The sequence below is a fragment of the Hypanus sabinus genome, chromosome 15 (genome assembly GCF_030144855.1).
Source record: "Hypanus sabinus isolate sHypSab1 chromosome 15, sHypSab1.hap1, whole genome shotgun sequence".
NCBI lineage: Eukaryota > Metazoa > Chordata > Chondrichthyes > Myliobatiformes > Dasyatidae > Hypanus > Hypanus sabinus.
The window spans coordinates 80275150-80293393 of record NC_082720.1 but is presented as its reverse complement, the minus strand read 5'-3'; the positions used below and the strand labels follow the sequence as shown (position 1 = coordinate 80293393).

The following is an 18244-nucleotide window of genomic DNA, read 5'->3' as shown; positions in this document are numbered from 1 at the left end:
TCATCAAAACTAAGGAACATCGGAATTTGTGGAAAAGTACATATTTCTTCCTTTATCTGTTGATGGCATTATAGTACAAATCCATTGATCTGAGAAAGAATATGAAAATGCAATTATCTCAAATCTTATGAACCAGATCTGATTGCACACAGAGTGGGGCTCGTAAAGTTCTTCTGCTAAACCATTGATTACAGCCCATCTGAAAATAGACATTTCTGCAATGCTCTCAGATCTGTGGAATGATTCTTATTGCTGGATGTTAATAAGACAGACATGGGAGTCAGAAATCAAATTAAACTGGAGATAGGTAACACACGTAAAATGCTGAAAGGTCTCAGCATGAAATGTTGACTGTACTATTCTCCATAGACGCTGCCTGACTCAAATATAGCATTTTGTGTGTTGCTTGTTTGCAATTAAATTGAAGGTGCTGAGATGTGAAACTAATGCAGAAAATACTGAAGGAACTCAACCAGACAAGCAGGATCTGTGGAAAGAGAAAATGTTGAATATACAGGGAGCTGTGGCAGCAATGTCGTTGAATGGGATCTTGATGTTACTGCTAAAAAAAGACCTAAAAATTAAATAAAGCTCTTTTCCCACGTGATGCATTGAACAAGATTAATCAAGACACAGCAGCAGGTGAACTTTAGGAATGCAGAGAAACAATTCAGTAGGATTTAATCTTCTTTAAATTTATTAAAAATACTTGGTAACCCATATCAAAAAGCTTAATTTTTAATAATTGATTCAATGCGTCTCCAAAGAGTTACTAAATGGTAATCAAATTTCCAAGATGATGAGACCATAAAAACAAAAAGCTGTTGCTAAGAATCAACATTTTAACTGACAAACTGTTTTATTATGTACTTACAGAGCAGCAAGCAACAGTGGAATAGCAATTTTATAAGCCACTGCCAAGCTAATTTTATTAATTAGACACACCTGCTGCTGCAGCCTTGGTAGTCATTGCAACCTTGGGATTTGAAGCACGATGGTAGATTTATCAAGCAGTTTCAGCCAGAAGTGTTTAGGCTTGTAAATTGATTTTACCCTCCACTGTAATTGAAATCCATGTGTACGTGATGTGAATTACATATTTTCAATATAAGTTGTTACAAATGAGGTTTCAGTATCACAATGGAAGATGACATCCTGACTTGATTATTCTTTCACAAAATATGCAGCAAAAAGAGACCAAGAATATGAAATAACAAACAAATTCTTTCAACTGTCTTGGTTATGAAATGCTAAACTTCTGTGCATATGATGAGGCTTCAGTGTTTTATAGGATTTTACTCTTACTGCCTGAGGTACAATGACACACAGTTGGTATGGGCTTACTAGAAACATGCAAGAAGATCTGCCAGCTATGAAATGTCCATCAAATAAATGTTATAGACTAGTCGCTTATTAAGTTAACTGGCATACAATAAGCTGGATTCTTAAATACAAAGATAAATACTAATTATTAGGTTCTAGGATTCTATTTTCAAAGATCCAATGTTTTTAACATCACATATCTCAAGCAAGATGTTTTGGCAATACATATATATTAACTCTGCCATTCCCTGGATATTGTTAGCCATGTAGGAATCAATAATTTTAGAAAGAATCTTATAATCATTAAACCTTCAGTGGAATGCAATCAGGTATCAGAATAAAAGGGAGGTGAAAGTTGATATTGGACCACTGCAGAATGATGTTGTTAAGGTAGTAACGGGGGACAAAGAAATGGCAGATGAACTTAGTAAGTACTTAACTTCATGCTTTACTGTGGAAGACACAAGCTGTACCAGAGGTTCATGAGTGTCAGGGAGCAGGAGTAAGTGCCATTGCTATTAAAAAAGGGAAAAGTGTTGGGCAAACTCAAAGGTCTTAAGGCAGATAAGTCATCTGGATCAGATGGACCACATCCCAGAGCCCTAAAAGAAGTTGCTGAGGAGTTAATGGATGTATTGCTCATGATCTTTTGAGAATCACTTGATTCTGGCATTGTCCATTTGAATGGAAGATTGCAAATGTCACACCACTCTTTAAGAAGGGAGGAAAGCAAAAGGAAGGAAATTATGGGCCAATCAGCCTAACCTCAGTGGTTGGGAAAGTGTTGGAGTCTATGATTAAAGATGAGGTTTCAGGGTATTTGGAGACTAATGATAAAGTAAGTCAAAGTCAGTATGGTTTCTGTGAAGGGAAATCTTGTCTGACAAATCTTGGAGGAAATAACAAGCAGAGTTGACAAAGGAGAGGCAGTAGATCTCATTTACTCAGAAGGTATTTGATAAGGTAACGCTCCTAAGCTTCTTAACAAGATAAAATCCTTTCACATTACAGGAAAGATAATGGCATGGGTAGTGGAATGGCTGACAGGCAGGAGACAGCAAGTGGGAATAAAAGGGGCCATATTTGGTTGGCTGCCAGTGACTAGTGGTGTTCCTCAGGAGTCATTCAGGGGCTACTTTTCACATTGTTCGTCAGTGATCTGGATAATGAAATTGATGTCTTTGTGGCAAAGTCTGCAGATGATACAAAGATGGGTGGAGGAGTAGGTATTGCTGAGGAACTTAGACAAATTGGAAGAATGGGTAAAAACCGCGGCAGATGGAATACAGTATTGGGAAATGTATGATAATGTGTTTTGGTAAAAGGAACAACAGTGCAGACCATTATCTAAATGGGAAGAAAATTCAAACATCAGAGGTGCAAAGGGACTTGGGGGTTCTCGTTCAAGACTCCCAGATGGTGAATCCACAGGTTGAGTTGACGCTAAAGAAGGCAAATGCAATGTTGGCATTTATTTCAAAGAGAATAGAATAAAAAAAACACAAGGAGATAATGCTGAAACTTTCAAAGAGACTAGTTCAGACACAGTTGGTGTATTGTCAACAGTTTTGGGCCCGTTATCTCAGAAAGGATGTATTGTCATTGAAGAGAGCCCGGAGGTGGTTAACAAGGATAATTCCAAGAATGAAGGGGTTAATATATGAGGAGAGTTTGGCAGCATTGGGTCTGTACTTGCTGGAATTTCGAAGAATGCATGGGATCTCATTGAAACTACTGAATGTTGAATAGACTAGAAAAGGTGGATGTGGAGAGGATGTTTCCTCTGGTGGGGGCATCCAGAACTAGAAGGCACAGCCTCAGAATTGGGGGTCAAACTTTTAGCACAGAGGTAAGGAAGATACTTGTTTTAGCCATAGAGTGATGAATCTGTGGAATGCTCTGCCACAGACTGCAGTGGAGGGCAAATCCATTGGAATATTTAAAACAGAAGTTGATAGATCAAACACGAGGAAATCTGCGGATGCTGGAAATTGAAACAACAATGCATACAAAATGCAGGTGGAACACCGCAGACCAGGCAGCATCTATAGGAGAAGCACTATCAAAACCCTTCGCGTGAGAAGTTGATAGATTCCTGATTGGTCAGGGCATCTAGGGATTATGGTGTGAGAGCAGGTGTATGAGTATGAATGGGATCCAGGATCAGCCATGATGAAATGGTGGAGTGAACTCAATGGGCTGAATGGCCTAATTCTGTTCCTTTATATTATGGTCTTATTAGCATCATGCAATGGAGTGGGAACTACTATTTGCTTAAAAAAGTCTCTGAATTTGTTCTCACCAGGAGAGAAAAGGAATACATATGTGGGTATGGCAAAAGAATGGAGAAGTAGAATTATTTTGTAAACTGCACCAAAGGGCTGTACTGGGCTCAAGCGAATTCAAGCTTATTTTGATGTGCACAAGTACAGTAAGGCACTGGTACAAAGAAAAACTGGTTTGCAGTTGCATCACATGCTCGTAGATTCAGACAAGATACAAGCTACATATAAATTAATATAAGACAATGAAGAAAAACAGACTGTGCAAAACAAGAAATTAGTGCAAGAAAAGAGGCAAGTTCATGGTGGTGCAAGAGGTGGCCTGTTGTGAGCCATTGCTGAGGTAGGCTTAATGGGACAAATGGTTTCCGCTTGAGCAACATTAGTGAATTTACTATGATGATGCCATTCACTTATTTCCTTTTAAATCAGTGGGTGAGCAACCCTTTGATTTACCAGCCAAAGTGTGGAGATGTTTACCCATGGAATGTACATAATTCCCAACTTAGTTTTGGATGAAATTTGATCACTTGAGATTTTTGACAGTAAACTATTAGTGAATAACAGGTTTGTTACTGCATAAAGAATTCATATAAATATATGAACATGAAAGTGAAAGATAAAAGGAGTGCTTCAAATGACAAGATAAATTTATTTATGCGCTAATATGTCTTAATCCCGTTTCAACCCTCATTAACATATGTCCATCATTATCATACCCAAGTTAACAGAATAATTCTCAAAAAATACCTCATCATATTTCATGCCTTGCCTCCACCATAAAGAGGTGTGGACGAATTCCATTGTCATTGTTAAACAGAATATGAATCCAATTATTGCGGCCAAAACACATCAGATGAGTGAGCAACTGAATATGTAAAATCGACGTGAGTCAACAAATCCGGGCGAGAAGCCATTTTGTAGATTGTGGCGGTGTGGCCGATTTGCTGGCGGAGTTGTTTCCTCTCAGCTCATGTGGCATAGATTCAGTTCTGATTTAATTGCTTTCTGTAAGGAGTTTGCAGGAGTTCCCTCTCACTCTATGGAATGCTGTAGTTTCTATCCACAGTGCAAATGCTCATTGATATTGACTGGCCACTGTAAGTTGTCTCTAGTGTGTTTATGCAGGTTTCAGAATCTGAGGATACTGTGGGGAAAATAATCTAGGACTAGCACGAATTGGGTTTTATGGTCATTGAGAACTCAGTGAGCTAAATGGGGATGCCAAGTTACCATGATATATCACTCTATGTTTCTACCCATAAATTTTTAAAAAATGCATTAATTTTTTCTTACACATGTAAAGGGGGTTTCTTTTTTTTTCTTTGTTACTGTTGGGAAAGGGTTTCCTTTTGTTAACTAGCAGGAATGCTAATTTACTGATAACGAGAATGGTATTCCTTTGTAAACCAAATGGGGATTAATGTTCTTCTGAGTCTGTAAACTTTTGTTGACGGGCTTTTGGGCAGATCGGCGTGAGGGGGTCGAGAGAGAGGACGCAATGCTCTAAGCTGGGCGAGGATCGGACCCCAAAGGGGGGTCCGAGGCCGGGAGATTCTCCGAGGGGGGGGGGATGAAGCTAGATGTGCTTGGTTGATCACTCGGAGGGTCCTGAGCTGTTTGGAGAGTCGAGGAGTTCGGAGGGTCCTGAGCTGCGAGTCGAGGAGTTCAGAGGGGATCGAATGGTGGCCAGAAGACTTCAGTAATTGAGCTCCAATGGTTGTGCATGAAGTGGTTTGGACTTTGATAAGTTTGGCGCCTTTTCTTTAATTTTCTCTTCATATATACTGTATCGTTATTAATCACTTAGTTATAGTAACCTTTATAAGTTGTACTCATTTAATCCCATATGGTGTACTGTCTGGTTTTGGGCGAGGCGGGACATCACACAGCATCCACACCAGCTGATTACCCAGTTTGGCGGGGCCGAAGGCTGCTCCCCCTAGACATGAACGAGCTGAGCCAGCCTGAGGCGACCCAGGGAGTTACACACATATTTACATTCAAATAAGAAAGCTAACAGTTTGGCAGGGGAACTCGTCAATATGAAAATAGCAGATAGTTTGAACTGACCTTTAATACTATACATTGAACTTAACCATATACAAATTCCCATGAAATCATTTCACATAGGAACAGAATTATGCCATTCAATACATTGTGTCTGCTCCCTCATTTGATCATGGCTAATTTATTATTCTCTCTCAACCCCATTCACTTGCCTTCTCCTCCAACCCCACCCCATGACCTTTTACACACCCTTACAAATCAAGAACTATCAACCTCTGCTTTAAATATAGCCTAAGTCTAGGCTTCCATAGCTGTCTGTGGCAATGACTTCCACAGCTTTAACTTCCTCTGGCTAAAGAAATTTCTCCTCATCTCTCCTTTTTTTAAAAACAATTCTGGTCTTTTTCAGCCTTTTTCAAGATTCCAAGGAGTCTTTTGATGGTTATAGCCAGTGGTCGGCTGAATATCTAACACAGTCTGCAATTTAGATTTGTTTTTTTTTCTGCATGCCAAGATGCTGAGAGTGTAAGCCAGATAACACAGCATTGAGGGAATGGGAATTGTGGAACCCCAGTGAACAAAATAAAACAAATCTGCATCTCCGTTACCAATTATCTTGGAATGTTATGAAATAAATAATGCAAAAAGTGAAAAAGAAGAATTTAATGATAAAGGAAATATCAACTACTAACGATAGATATTTGAGAAAGTGGGAAAGAGATCAAGGAACAAAACATGAAATATTAAAAAATAAGCTTTCTCTATATTTAAATGATAACTTTTTCAAGAAGTGAAACATTGCATACGTGGAAGTTAATTGTATTGCCTGGGAGTTGTTTAGTTGTAATCATCAAATGTCACATTGTTTAAATTACATCAACTTTATCATGTGTTCAGTTTGAATCCAATATTCAAACAACAATCTCATCCTACTCTATGCATTTCAAGTAGGAGATGGACAGCACAATGCCATTTTTCTGAAGCTGCTGGCAAACTCAGACAATATATTCACATAAGTAATAAATATATTGTGTGATTTACAGGTATCACATCATTACAACATTATATTCCAGTACTGAACTAAATCTAGAGGAATGAATGTAAATCGGTATGAGGCATATTTCATGGCTTTAACATTGCAAAGATTAATTTCAGTGTTATGTAAAACTGTTGAAGATATTTGGAGAATATAGACAGTCTATTTAAATATCACAACATTGATTAAAATATTTAGATTGTGTGCACAGTGCCATTATACTCTTCCCTGAGTGGGATATGAACATTAAATTGGGCAGCATTTACAAAGAAACCATATTATATGGCTGGGTGTGAAATATGGTCTCAATTTCAGTGCTAATGCGCCAAATGCCAACCAGGAATTCAGCTGACTTGTTTGTGTTGAAGAGCAGTCCAGTAATGATTAATACTGCAATTTACTCCAACTCCCTCTTTCCCTGCTCTGAACTGCCCAATGTAGACTTGAAGTTTTCTTAGCCACGTAGCAGGGAATAAACAACCCAACATTTGAATAATCCAAATATTACAAAACTCTTGTGATACTGTCCTGTAAAGCAATGTAACGACTTCCAGAGTATTTATTTTGAAAATTGATTGTACCCTCCTCTCTGAATGTCTCAAGCTGCCTGCATAGTGTGGCCCAATTTACTCCAGTTGCAAAAGAATTAAATAATTATTGTGGGATGGAAGAAGAATGTACTCACACTTTCTAGTTAATGCTCTTTCCCTGTTCATTCCCCATAGTCCTACAAATGATGAAGCTTCAAGTAACTGCTGTATTGCCTTTTTAGAAGCACCAGTTGGTGCTGTTTCCAACATTCTTTCAGTTAATTCAGATATCCCCATTATACACACAATACCTCTGTCTTTCAATCATGACTCTAAATTTGAGCCTCTGGTTCTTGTACCAATCACTGCTCCACTTTATTATTCCAAATCTATTATTACCTTATATGCCCCCATGAACTATTTTTTTGCTATGCTCATGAAAATAATTGCCAGGTGGCCAATTCACTTCCAGAATGGCAGAGGAAGGTCAAATTCCATTCCCATTCTGCACAGTGGTGTCAAGAAAACAACCTCTCCCTCAATGTCACAAAAACAAAGGAGCGGGTTGTGGGCTATAGGAGGAATGGAGACAGGCTAACCCCTATTGACATCAGTGGATCTGGATTTGAGAGGTTGAACAGCTTTATGTTCCTCGGCCTACACATCACTGAGGGTCTCATGTTGCCTGTACATACCAGTTATGTAGTGAAAAAGGCACAACAGCACCTCTTTCACCTCAGGTGGTTGAAGAAATTTGGTAGGGGCCCCCAAATCCTAAGAACTTTCTTTCGGAGCACAATTTAGATCATCCTGACTGGCCACATCCCCGCCTGGTATGGAAACTTTACTTCTCTCAATTGCAGGACTCTGCAGAGAGTGATGTGGACAGCCCAGCGCATCTATAGATGTGAACTTCCCATTATTCAGGAATTTACAAAGACAGGTATGTAAAAAGGGCCTGAAGGATCATGGGGGACTTGAGACATCCCAACCAAAAACTGTCCCAGTGCTACCATCTGGGAAACAGTACTACAGCATAAAAGCCAGAACCAACAGGCTCCAGAACAGCTTCTTCCACCAGGCCATCACTGATTAATTCATGCTGATACAACTGTATTTCCATGTTATATTGACTGCCCTGTTGTACATATTATTTATTATAAATTACTAAAAATTGCACTTTGCTCATTTAGATGGAGATATAACCTAAAGATTTTTACTCCATATGAAGGATGTAAGTAATAAAGTCAATTCAATTCATTTCAACTAATACACATGTAGTTTTTCCACAAATTGCTGCTTACCAATCGAGTGCGGAAATTCCTGACAACCACCTCCTTAAGGAAGTTGCATTATGATAATTTGTAGCCTTCTTGTTCTAGCCCTCGCTCAGCACAACTACTTATGGAACAAGTTAATTTATCATTTTAATCTGATGTGTTATTTCTTACAGGGATTAGATTGTAAAATATGTCCAGGCTCAGGGAACAAGTGATTTTCTCAAACCAGAATTTCTGAAAATATACAATATTTTATTTTACTTACAATTGAGCTTTTTAACTTTACTTTCTGGGTAGGGATGTTGCCACCAGGCATCATCGACTCCTTATGACTTTCAACAGTGGGACACTGCTGCTGGGAGCAGATATTGTGTGATTGCTTCACAAGTCTTGTACTCTTCGGCCTCAAGTCTGACACACTGTTCTGGTGGCTGGTGATGGGGCCTAAGGTCTCCAACTGTGGTCCTTCCTTATCCAGGACATCCGGCTGTGTGCGCGTAGATAAATGTTTGGCTAAATGAAAAACCATTCAAGAAATCTATCAGAGAATTCACAGGATTATTAAATTGCAAGTTATTAACATACATTATACACTTCATTGTCAGAGTTAGACACATGGATGTTGGAAATGAATGGAGTGGGAAATACTGACTGCAAAAGCATCTTAATTTGATGTCTCTGAAAAGAGGAAATTATCTCGAAAATTTATCTCTGAACTATTCAAACCAATGGACACCAAGCATCTGTCCATCTTATAGCCTTAACTTCAAGTTGATTCTGCATGTCATATACATTCTGCCTTATTGAACATTTGTAGCTCATTTAAATTATCTCAGCAACAGAAATTAAATCAAAACACTATGGGTGTTCCTTTAATTTCTATATGAATTGATTAAATATATTAATACTCATAAGGTTGTAATGCTTACTACCTTCATTATGTTGAAACTCTGTACCCATAATGCTACAGTGACGAAAAGCCATTTTGTTTTCAGTAAGTGTTCCAGTCTTATCAGAGAAAATATATTGTATCTGACCAAGATCCTCAGTGATATTCAAAGCTCGGCACTCCAGGTGTGTATTTGTCCTTTCATCGTACAGATCAGCATCATGGCATATGAAGAATATTTGACCCAACTTTACTAGCTCAATGGAAACGTACAAAGAGATGGGAATTAAGACCTGTCAATAAAAGCAAAAGTAATTAAGCAGTCAATTTCACAGAAAGCTATATGAATATTCTTGAACAATCTTTTTTATGAAATTAATACATACATATGCTGTGCCCTCCCATTTGAATGTGTAATTTTCTGGAGCTTGGCAATCTGTTTCAACAGAGCTCAAATGTTGATCTGAAATTTCTTCAGAGCTCTGACAGTTTGAATTTACATGATGCAGTGAAATAAAAGCCCGCAGATAATGGTTTCTGCCATGACTACTGTATATCCTCCCAAAAATACTTATAACCTCTCCCATAGGACATAGCTGCTAGTTTATCTAACTGATTCTAAATGCACATTGCAAAACATGCTGTAAATAGTTATATTCATCACAAAGATTTTTGCACAGGTTTGTACTGCCAACACGCATTGATCTGATCATATGGTCTTATGAAAGTCTGATCAATGGAAATATATAGAGAGTCTTTGTACAGATTTAGAACGGTATCATTGAAGCGAAGAACAAGCTGACTGAAGGAGTTGGAAGGTTCTGCAATGTGGTAACTTTCAACATGATCAAACTAGTTAGCTGGTACCAATTGTTAGCGTTTTAAAACAGCTCCTTAAGTAATACTGAAGTTTCAGTGAATTGAAAAAAGATGTGCCTTAACTAAGTATAAAATCTGTAGTTGAGTGCACGTACGAGCAGACATTCAATTCGCTCAGTGACCACTATATCAGGTACCTAATAAGCTCATTCACTTCAAGATTTGACATGTTTTGCATTTAGAGATGCTCTTCTACACACCACTGTTCCAATGTGTGTTTATTTGAGTTACTGATAACTTCCTGTCATCTTGAACAAGTCTGGCCATTCTCCTCTAATCTTCCATTAAGCAAGATGTTTTTTGCCCACAGAACTGCCATTCACTAGATTTCTTTTTGTTTTTCTTTGTTTCCACCGTTCATTGTGGTGCATGAAAATCCCAAGAGATGAGCAGTTTCTGAGGTACTCAAACTATCCCATCTGGCAATAGCAATCAATCCATGGCCAAAGTCACTTAGATCACATTTCTTCCCCACTCTGGGGTTTGGTCTGAACAACAAGTGAACCTCTTGACCACGTCTGCATGCTTTTAAGCATTGAGGTGTTGCCACTTGACTAGCTGATTAGATGTTTGTATTAATGTATGGTTGTACAGGTGTACTTAAAAGTCCACTGACCTTCAAGTCTCGTTTCAATAGGCTGAAACGTATTCACATTTTGCCAGTGACTTGGAAGAGATCTGCCAGCAAAATGCTCCAAGCAGGTCAGCATGTTCCTGCACAATGATACAGGAGTACAAAACGTGCTGTAAATTGGATGCCACTTTCCACTCATAGAATTAGTCTGTCCAGGGTGACACACAAATACTTCCAAGCTGAGAGGTCAAGTAAAACTCATATCTGGCCCATCAGTTTTATGCAAGCAAGGAACCAAAGGTAAATAGCTTTTTACCCTCTCTTATTTCAATTATGGAACTCAATTACATCAGTTACATTTGTTTTATAAGTATATTTTCTTTTAAAACTACTGAATTGCATTTTAACTGTTGTGTCTTTTTTCTCGATTCAACTATAAACATTTGCAGGCTACTTGGAGCATAGAGTATCACAAGGTCTAGTGCAGGAGTGCAACCCTACGACATGCACAAGCATTTTGTTGTCTGCCTCTCATCGATTCTTTAAACCCCTCCCAAAATAAAAAGATCTATATCGATCATCTTTACTGTAAAATGAAGCAAAGAATGACTTTTTACAGCCCAAGAGCAGTGAGATGTTTCCACAGGAATTATCTCATGCTGTCCTGGCACCAGCTAGATGATTGTGAGAACATGTGATATTGGATAATATGTTTTGAAATCCTCACAGACCTGGTGTACTCATCAGTATTGGCGTAGTAAAAGGTTACAATAACATTACTATTTAGAAACTATGTTAAAAGATTAATATTAATAATTCTTGAACAAGTTTACTAAAATACTTCATTTATTTCAATCTCTCTTATAATTTTTTTAAATAATAAAACAATGAATACACATAAATAAGCAACAGGACTCATTCATTCTCCTTAAGAAAAGTCCATCATTATTGTTAGTAATTTATTAATCAATGATAATCTCTATTCAAAATTACCATGACATGCAAGAGAATATTTTTTAAAGAATATTATCACCAATTTGGGAAAAATGCTCTCAAAAAGATTCACTACCCCTGGTCTGGAATGTTACAGGACTGGGCCTCATGTTCTGCCACTTAAGGTCTGGTCACATATGCAGATTATTCCATTTCACGAGATGGCTGCAGCAGGAAGGCCTCAAACATAGATATATCCACGAGCCTACAAAGGATAGTGTGGTCACAGGATTCCTAAGGAATCTGCAGGCTAGAACAAGGATGATACAGCAAACTAACCATTATTTGAACTTGGAACTTGAATTAAAATCAAGCTTATATGTACATTCATGTACTTTTTTCCCCAAAAACAAAAGTAAACATCAGTATGTTTTCAATCTTAAAGTAACTGCTTGGTCAACAGGCCTCATGATTTAAGTATTCCAAATATGCAAGTCATTCATATATAAACATATATAGACAAAATAACAGTCTAAATTTTATGTGATTTACCTGCAATAGTATCATCATTGTCAGAAATGCATGGAAAAAAGATATAACAGATGAAATGAAGCTGCCATTCTGGTCCAGGAGTTCAAATGGAGACATTGAAGGGAAAGTTCCAACCCAAATTCTCTGACCTAACATGAAAATGTATGGTTAAAGGAAACATATCTCTTAGGAAAGTGCATGTTGTCAAGCTATAGTATCAATTTTTCAGTGAATTGAAAAGAAAATAAGCTAAAGTTGTGTTAGAGAACTGAAATGAATAAATGAATGAATGAAATTAATTTATTTCGGTCAGTAGAAACATAACAAAGAGCATCACTTACAACAATGATTTCACACCGATGATTTCATAAAATCACACTTTAGTTTAAATATTAGGAATACAAATGCCAATTAAAACAGGTCAGAAGTTGAGTATCCTGAGGTAAGTTTGACTTTTCAAAGCTTATTACTATGCAGAAAGCAGGACTGAGTTGGAATACTATGTACAATATCTGTCTGGATGAAGACAGTATGCTTGTGCACTGGAGATGCCATTAAACAACATGACTCTTGAATGAAGGGAGCTCCAACAGGTAAGAACTCATGACAATACTGTTTGAAAATAACTCTCGTCATTTGCACTCTGTCAACTACCATAAATGTTCACTGCTCCACTATTGACTTACAGTGGCCACATGATGTACCATAGACAACATACACACTAATTACTATTGCCATGAACAGAGATCTCATAACCTTCAGCATGAAGGAGAATAAGGGAAGCAACTCAAGTCAAGTTAAGTCACTCTTATTGTTACTTCGACCATAACTGCTGGTACAGAGCATAGTAAAAATGAGACAATGTTTTTCAGGACCATGGTGTTACATGACACAGTACAAAAACTAGACTGAACTACGTAAAAAAAAACAACACAGAGAAAGCTACACTAGACTACAGACCTACACAGGACTGCATAAAGTGCACAAAAAAGTGCAGGCATTTACAATAAATAATAAACAGAACAATAGGGCAAGGTGTCAGTCCAGGCTTTGGGTATTGAGGATAGCTTGGGGGAAGAAACTGTTACATTGTCTGGCCGTGAGAGCCCGAATGCTTCGGAGCCTTTTCCTAGAGGGCAGGAGGGAGAGGAGATTGTATGAGGGGTGCATGGGGTCCTTCATAATGGTGTTTGCTTTGTGGATGCGGCGTGTAGTGTAAATGTCCGTGATGGTGGGAAGAGAGACCCCGATGATCTTCTCAGCTGACCTCACTATCTGCTGCACGGTCTTGCGATCCGAGATGGTGCAATTTCCAAACCAGGCAGTGATGCAGCTGCTCAGGATGCTCTCAATACAACCCCTGTAGAATGTGATGAGGATGGGCGGTGGGAGATGGACTTTGTTCAACCTTTGCAGAAAGTAGAGACGCTGCTGGGCTTTCTTTGCTATGGAGCTGGTGTTGAGGGACCAAGTAAGATCCTCCGTCAGGTGAACACCAAGAAATTTAGTGCTCTTTACGATCTCTACCGAGGAGCCGTCGATGTTCAGTGGGGAGTGGTCGCTCTGTGCCCTCCTGAAGTCAACAACCATCTCTTTTGTTTTGTTCACATTAGGAGACAGGTTGTTGGCTCTGCACCAGTCCATTAGCCGCTGTACCTCCTCTCTGTAAGCTGACGCGTCGTTCTTGCTGATGAGACCCACCACCAAATGCAAGGGAACACCATCGCCAGCAGATTCCCCCCAAAATCACACAATAAACTGGTATGGAAATATATTGCCCTTCTTTCTTTGTCATGGGATCTAAATCCTGGAACTGCCACTGCCCCCCACCCCCCAATATCACACGATAAACTGGCATGGAAATATATTGCCCTCTTTTCTTTGTCACAGAATCTACATCCTGGAACTGCCACCACACCGCACCCCCCCCCCCACCGCCCCAATGACATTGTGTGAATGCATTCAAAAAGTTATGAAGTGGCTTCCTACTACCTCCTCAATTAATAGTAACCTTACCTATCACACATGCATTCCACAAATACATGGACACACAAGCAATTTGCCATAGTGTCGGTCATTGCTGTCTATTTAGCTGGTCTGAGTGTCAAAACATTACCAATATGCATCAAAGCAATATGAATGAGGTATTGTTCCATCTTCTCTGAAGATTTCTTTGTCCCTTCAAATCAAATCTTTTCGGTTGCAGTATTAGGACATGGAATGATGTGTACTCATTCGCAGATCAGTCCTCATTGACAGACTAAGGAGGCTGAATTACTCTGGCACTGGAAGCATTCTGACACACTGAATTTCTTTAAAATGAGATTTATTCTGCACATTTGAGCAAATGTAATGGAATATAATCAACAAGGTAGATAACCAAGCAAGTATACTTATTTCAGTAGGCTTTAAATTGTTCTTGATAAATATTGAACGTCTGCAATCTGCCTCAATATAAAAATGCTAATTTTTTTCACATTTTGCAATCTATTTTGCTGAACTTCCTTATTTAAACTCATCATTATCAATAGTGTAGTTCTTGACAATTACAAGAAAAATAAAATTAAATAAATATTTTAAGAAGATGAACTGTTAAAGATCCAGGCAAATGAGCATGTAATTTCCTTGCTCCATTGACACAAGTTATTTAATGCGTTAACTCAGACTTCTATCTATAATTATAGTAAAGAACAATCCAACTTGTCACTCTGCATAGTCACATTCCTACTGGAAATTGATCACTCAGCATAGTAACTAGGTTTAATTTATTCCAATAACTTTAACCTTATTAAACCAGTCCATTTGCAGCTACGAAGGTGAAGGGTGGTACATTGGAACATCTTACCTATCGCTCCTATGCCACACATAATCAGCAGTAGAATCAAACAATATATGACATCCGTGTTCATTTTTCTCTCCAACTTACTATGCTTGCAGCGAGCTCCATTATTATTAAGCATTGCTTTGGTCTCATGGCCTGAAACATGCATATTAAAAAATGGTTGAATACCCTCGTCCATTTCACCACCTTAGACAATAATTCATCTGTAGACTGTACAATAGAAATTACCTTAAAGCTTCTGATCAGTTAAAATCTTACCATCCCAGTTATTTATGTTAAATATTAATTCAATGGGAGATTGCATAGGAATACAAGATGCTGACTTTTTCAATTCATACGTTTATTGTAAGTACACAACAATACAACTGTTGTCACTTCCATTGTCTTTTCAAAGTAGTTTTCATGCTCTCCTGAGCTACAGAATCTTTGCTTTGCCTAAAGGGGTACCCTGACCTCTGCAAAGCATGTCAGATAGTATAGCAGATAATGTGCTGAAACAAAACTTCATTCTTTATTCAAATTTCTGTCACTAAGGGAGAACATGCTGAAGGCTGTACTAGTCCATGCAACTCTTGAAAAAATAAGCCTAGGTGATAGTGTCATCAAAAATCAGGATGTCGATGGACCAGAAACATCAACCCGCACTTCTTGACTGATCTGCTGGACACTTCAGTATTTGCTGGATTCTGGCAGTGTATACAATAGCACTGTGACCAATTATATTAAAAGCCAGATGATGTTTCTTCAAGGACTGTGGCAACATTTCTTGTATTAAAGCCAAAGTCTAGTTCTGAGAATTTATAGTTTGCCTCTTTGAAAAAATGTGTCTCGTAAAAAAAAGTGGCATTGCAGGGTCAGATGAAATCAATTGCTCATATATACAAGTTCTGTTTCAGGATGTGAGCTGTTCTTGGCAGAACTGGCATTTTTTGCCTAAATCCATTTGACCTGCAGTTCATCCATTTAAGGTAGAAGATAATTGTCAGTTGTGTTGGTGTGAGATTGACGTCACTTATTGCCACCCTGAGTGTTGATAGTGGGCTTCCTTCCCTGGAATTGGGGTCTTATGAGTGGTACCCTTATGTTCTAGGTGCTGGGGTGGAGTTGCCTCTCTGCCAAAGGAGGTGTAAGGCAGTCCTTCCCTCTGCTAGCCTGCAGGACACCTCTGAGCAAGGTGGATGGATAGTCATTTGAGTAGCTATTGCATATCACATGTCCTGGTTGTGTGACCACTGATGCCAAGCTGAAGAGTATTGATAAGTGGCTGGATCACCGGTCTTGTAAAGACACTGCCAAGAAGAAGGCAATGGCAAGCCACTTCTGTAGAAAAATCTGCCAAGAACAACCATGGTCATGGAAACAGCATGATATCCCACATCACATGGCACAGCTCTTAATGATGCCAACCCTTATGTTCAGCCCTTTCATACACATATTTCGTTGTCTGATGTCTCCAAGCCTTTCATTTCCAACTGCTGCTAAAATTCTTACTTTTATATTCAAACTTCCATTGAACTCACTTTCTCTGGACTATTATTTTGCACACCATGAGTACTAAAATGAACCTGAAATTAAGGGAAGATTTTGTCTTCTTTGGTTCCATCTTCTGAAATAAAAAACTAGTCTTTTTTTTCAAAGACAGGCAGAGGCCCTTTGCTGCTAATCAAACTAAGCTACAGTTTTCTTTTTAATGCTGCCTTTTGATTAATGATTATCCCACTTCATCCAAATAAAGTCAAGAGACCAAATTCATGGGAATAATAAATAACCCACACTGCATACCTGCATATACCACTATTCCCACAGTAACAGATGTACTTCGGATGGTGCAGCCTCGAAGCAAGAGATTGTCTTTATCAATACCAATCTTTTCATTAGATGTATCTCTGCAAACAAACCAATCAATGGCTAAAATTATACTTTAAAAATCAATGTTATTCTTTTATGAAAATTACACTTATTGACACAAACATTCAAATGTGCGGATTTAGAAACAAATCTATGTTTACAAATGCATGCTTTTAAATGCAAGGCTTAAAAAGTTTAAATCCATCTTTTTTTAGATTGTGTAATGCTGCTTTGTAGCAAATAGTTTGTGGAAGTCAAAATATGTCAGCTAAGCTATCAATGAGAATCACCACACATTGGCTCTTCTTAAATATCCTCTTCCTTTTCAGCGAGTGTGACATAATTGGCTAATAGCTCAAGCCCAACAGATGTGTAAAGAGTGACTAGAAGTTTTACAACTATTTTTAACCCAATATGCACTTGACTTCTGTTTGGTATGCTACTTGTCCACAATAAGTTCTCAATAAGCTGTGAGCTGAATGTGTGCACTCTAAAGAGTCTATCAACAAAACTCTGAAGCCATGTTGTTGGAATTCAATCCTCCCTCTTTGAGGAACAAATACCCATCTCCCTTGAACTTACAGTAATACTTGAGCAATCAGCAGCTTTTTGCCTGATAAATTCCAGAGATGTGTGTTCTATTATTCTTTCTGTTTTTGCAAAGGGATGAATTGCATATCTCTTTCTGGTGATCAGATAAAGTCGCTATTGAGGAAAAAGTGTCTCACTAGGTCCAGAATTTGATATGGGTTCTTTCCAGAGCAATAAATGACATCAACAGATTTGTGAGATCTATGACATCTCAGTAAATTCTAAAAATTCTAAATGTTGTGAAGATGAAAATACAAATGCAGAAGATCTTTCATACTTACATAAAGCCTTTAAATTTATTGATATCATTGTTGGGATTTTCACAGATTATATTGTTGCTGAATTTCAATGGCTCAAAGCCAGAACCCTAAAAAAAACTTAACATTATGAGAATTAGCTAAAGTGAATAGCAGCTTAAACATTACATTTTCTAATGGTCAAATAACAGATCTATTACCAGTTTAATTTTAAAATAATGCATAAATAATGTCATTCCAATATAAATCATGCACCAACACCATTGGTAAATACTAAATGTTTTATAAACATAGAAAACCTACAGCACAATACAAGCCCTTCAGCCCATAAATCTGTGCCTAATATGTCCTTTACTGAGAAATTACCTAGGGTTACGGGTTACTCATAGCCCTCTATTTTTCTGAGCTCCATATACCTGTCCATGAGTCTCTTAAATGA

At 38.1% G+C, this 18244-nt stretch overlaps 1 protein-coding gene across 1 annotated transcript in view; it reads right to left on the bottom strand.

The window, feature by feature from the left end:
* The window catches only part of atp10b (ATPase phospholipid transporting 10B), a 95798-nt gene that overhangs the window by 62298 nt on the left and 15256 nt on the right, over positions 1–18244 (bottom strand). The window contains exons 4-9 of the mRNA XM_059990577.1: positions 17830–17915; positions 16892–16995; positions 15113–15244; positions 12289–12416; positions 9394–9643; positions 8727–8974 (exon numbers count right to left, since the gene is read on the bottom strand). Of these exons, the coding sequence (XP_059846560.1) occupies positions 8727–8974; positions 9394–9643; positions 12289–12416; positions 15113–15244; positions 16892–16995; positions 17830–17915 (948 nt within the window). The remainder of the gene's footprint in view (positions 1–8726; positions 8975–9393; positions 9644–12288; positions 12417–15112; positions 15245–16891; positions 16996–17829; positions 17916–18244) is intronic.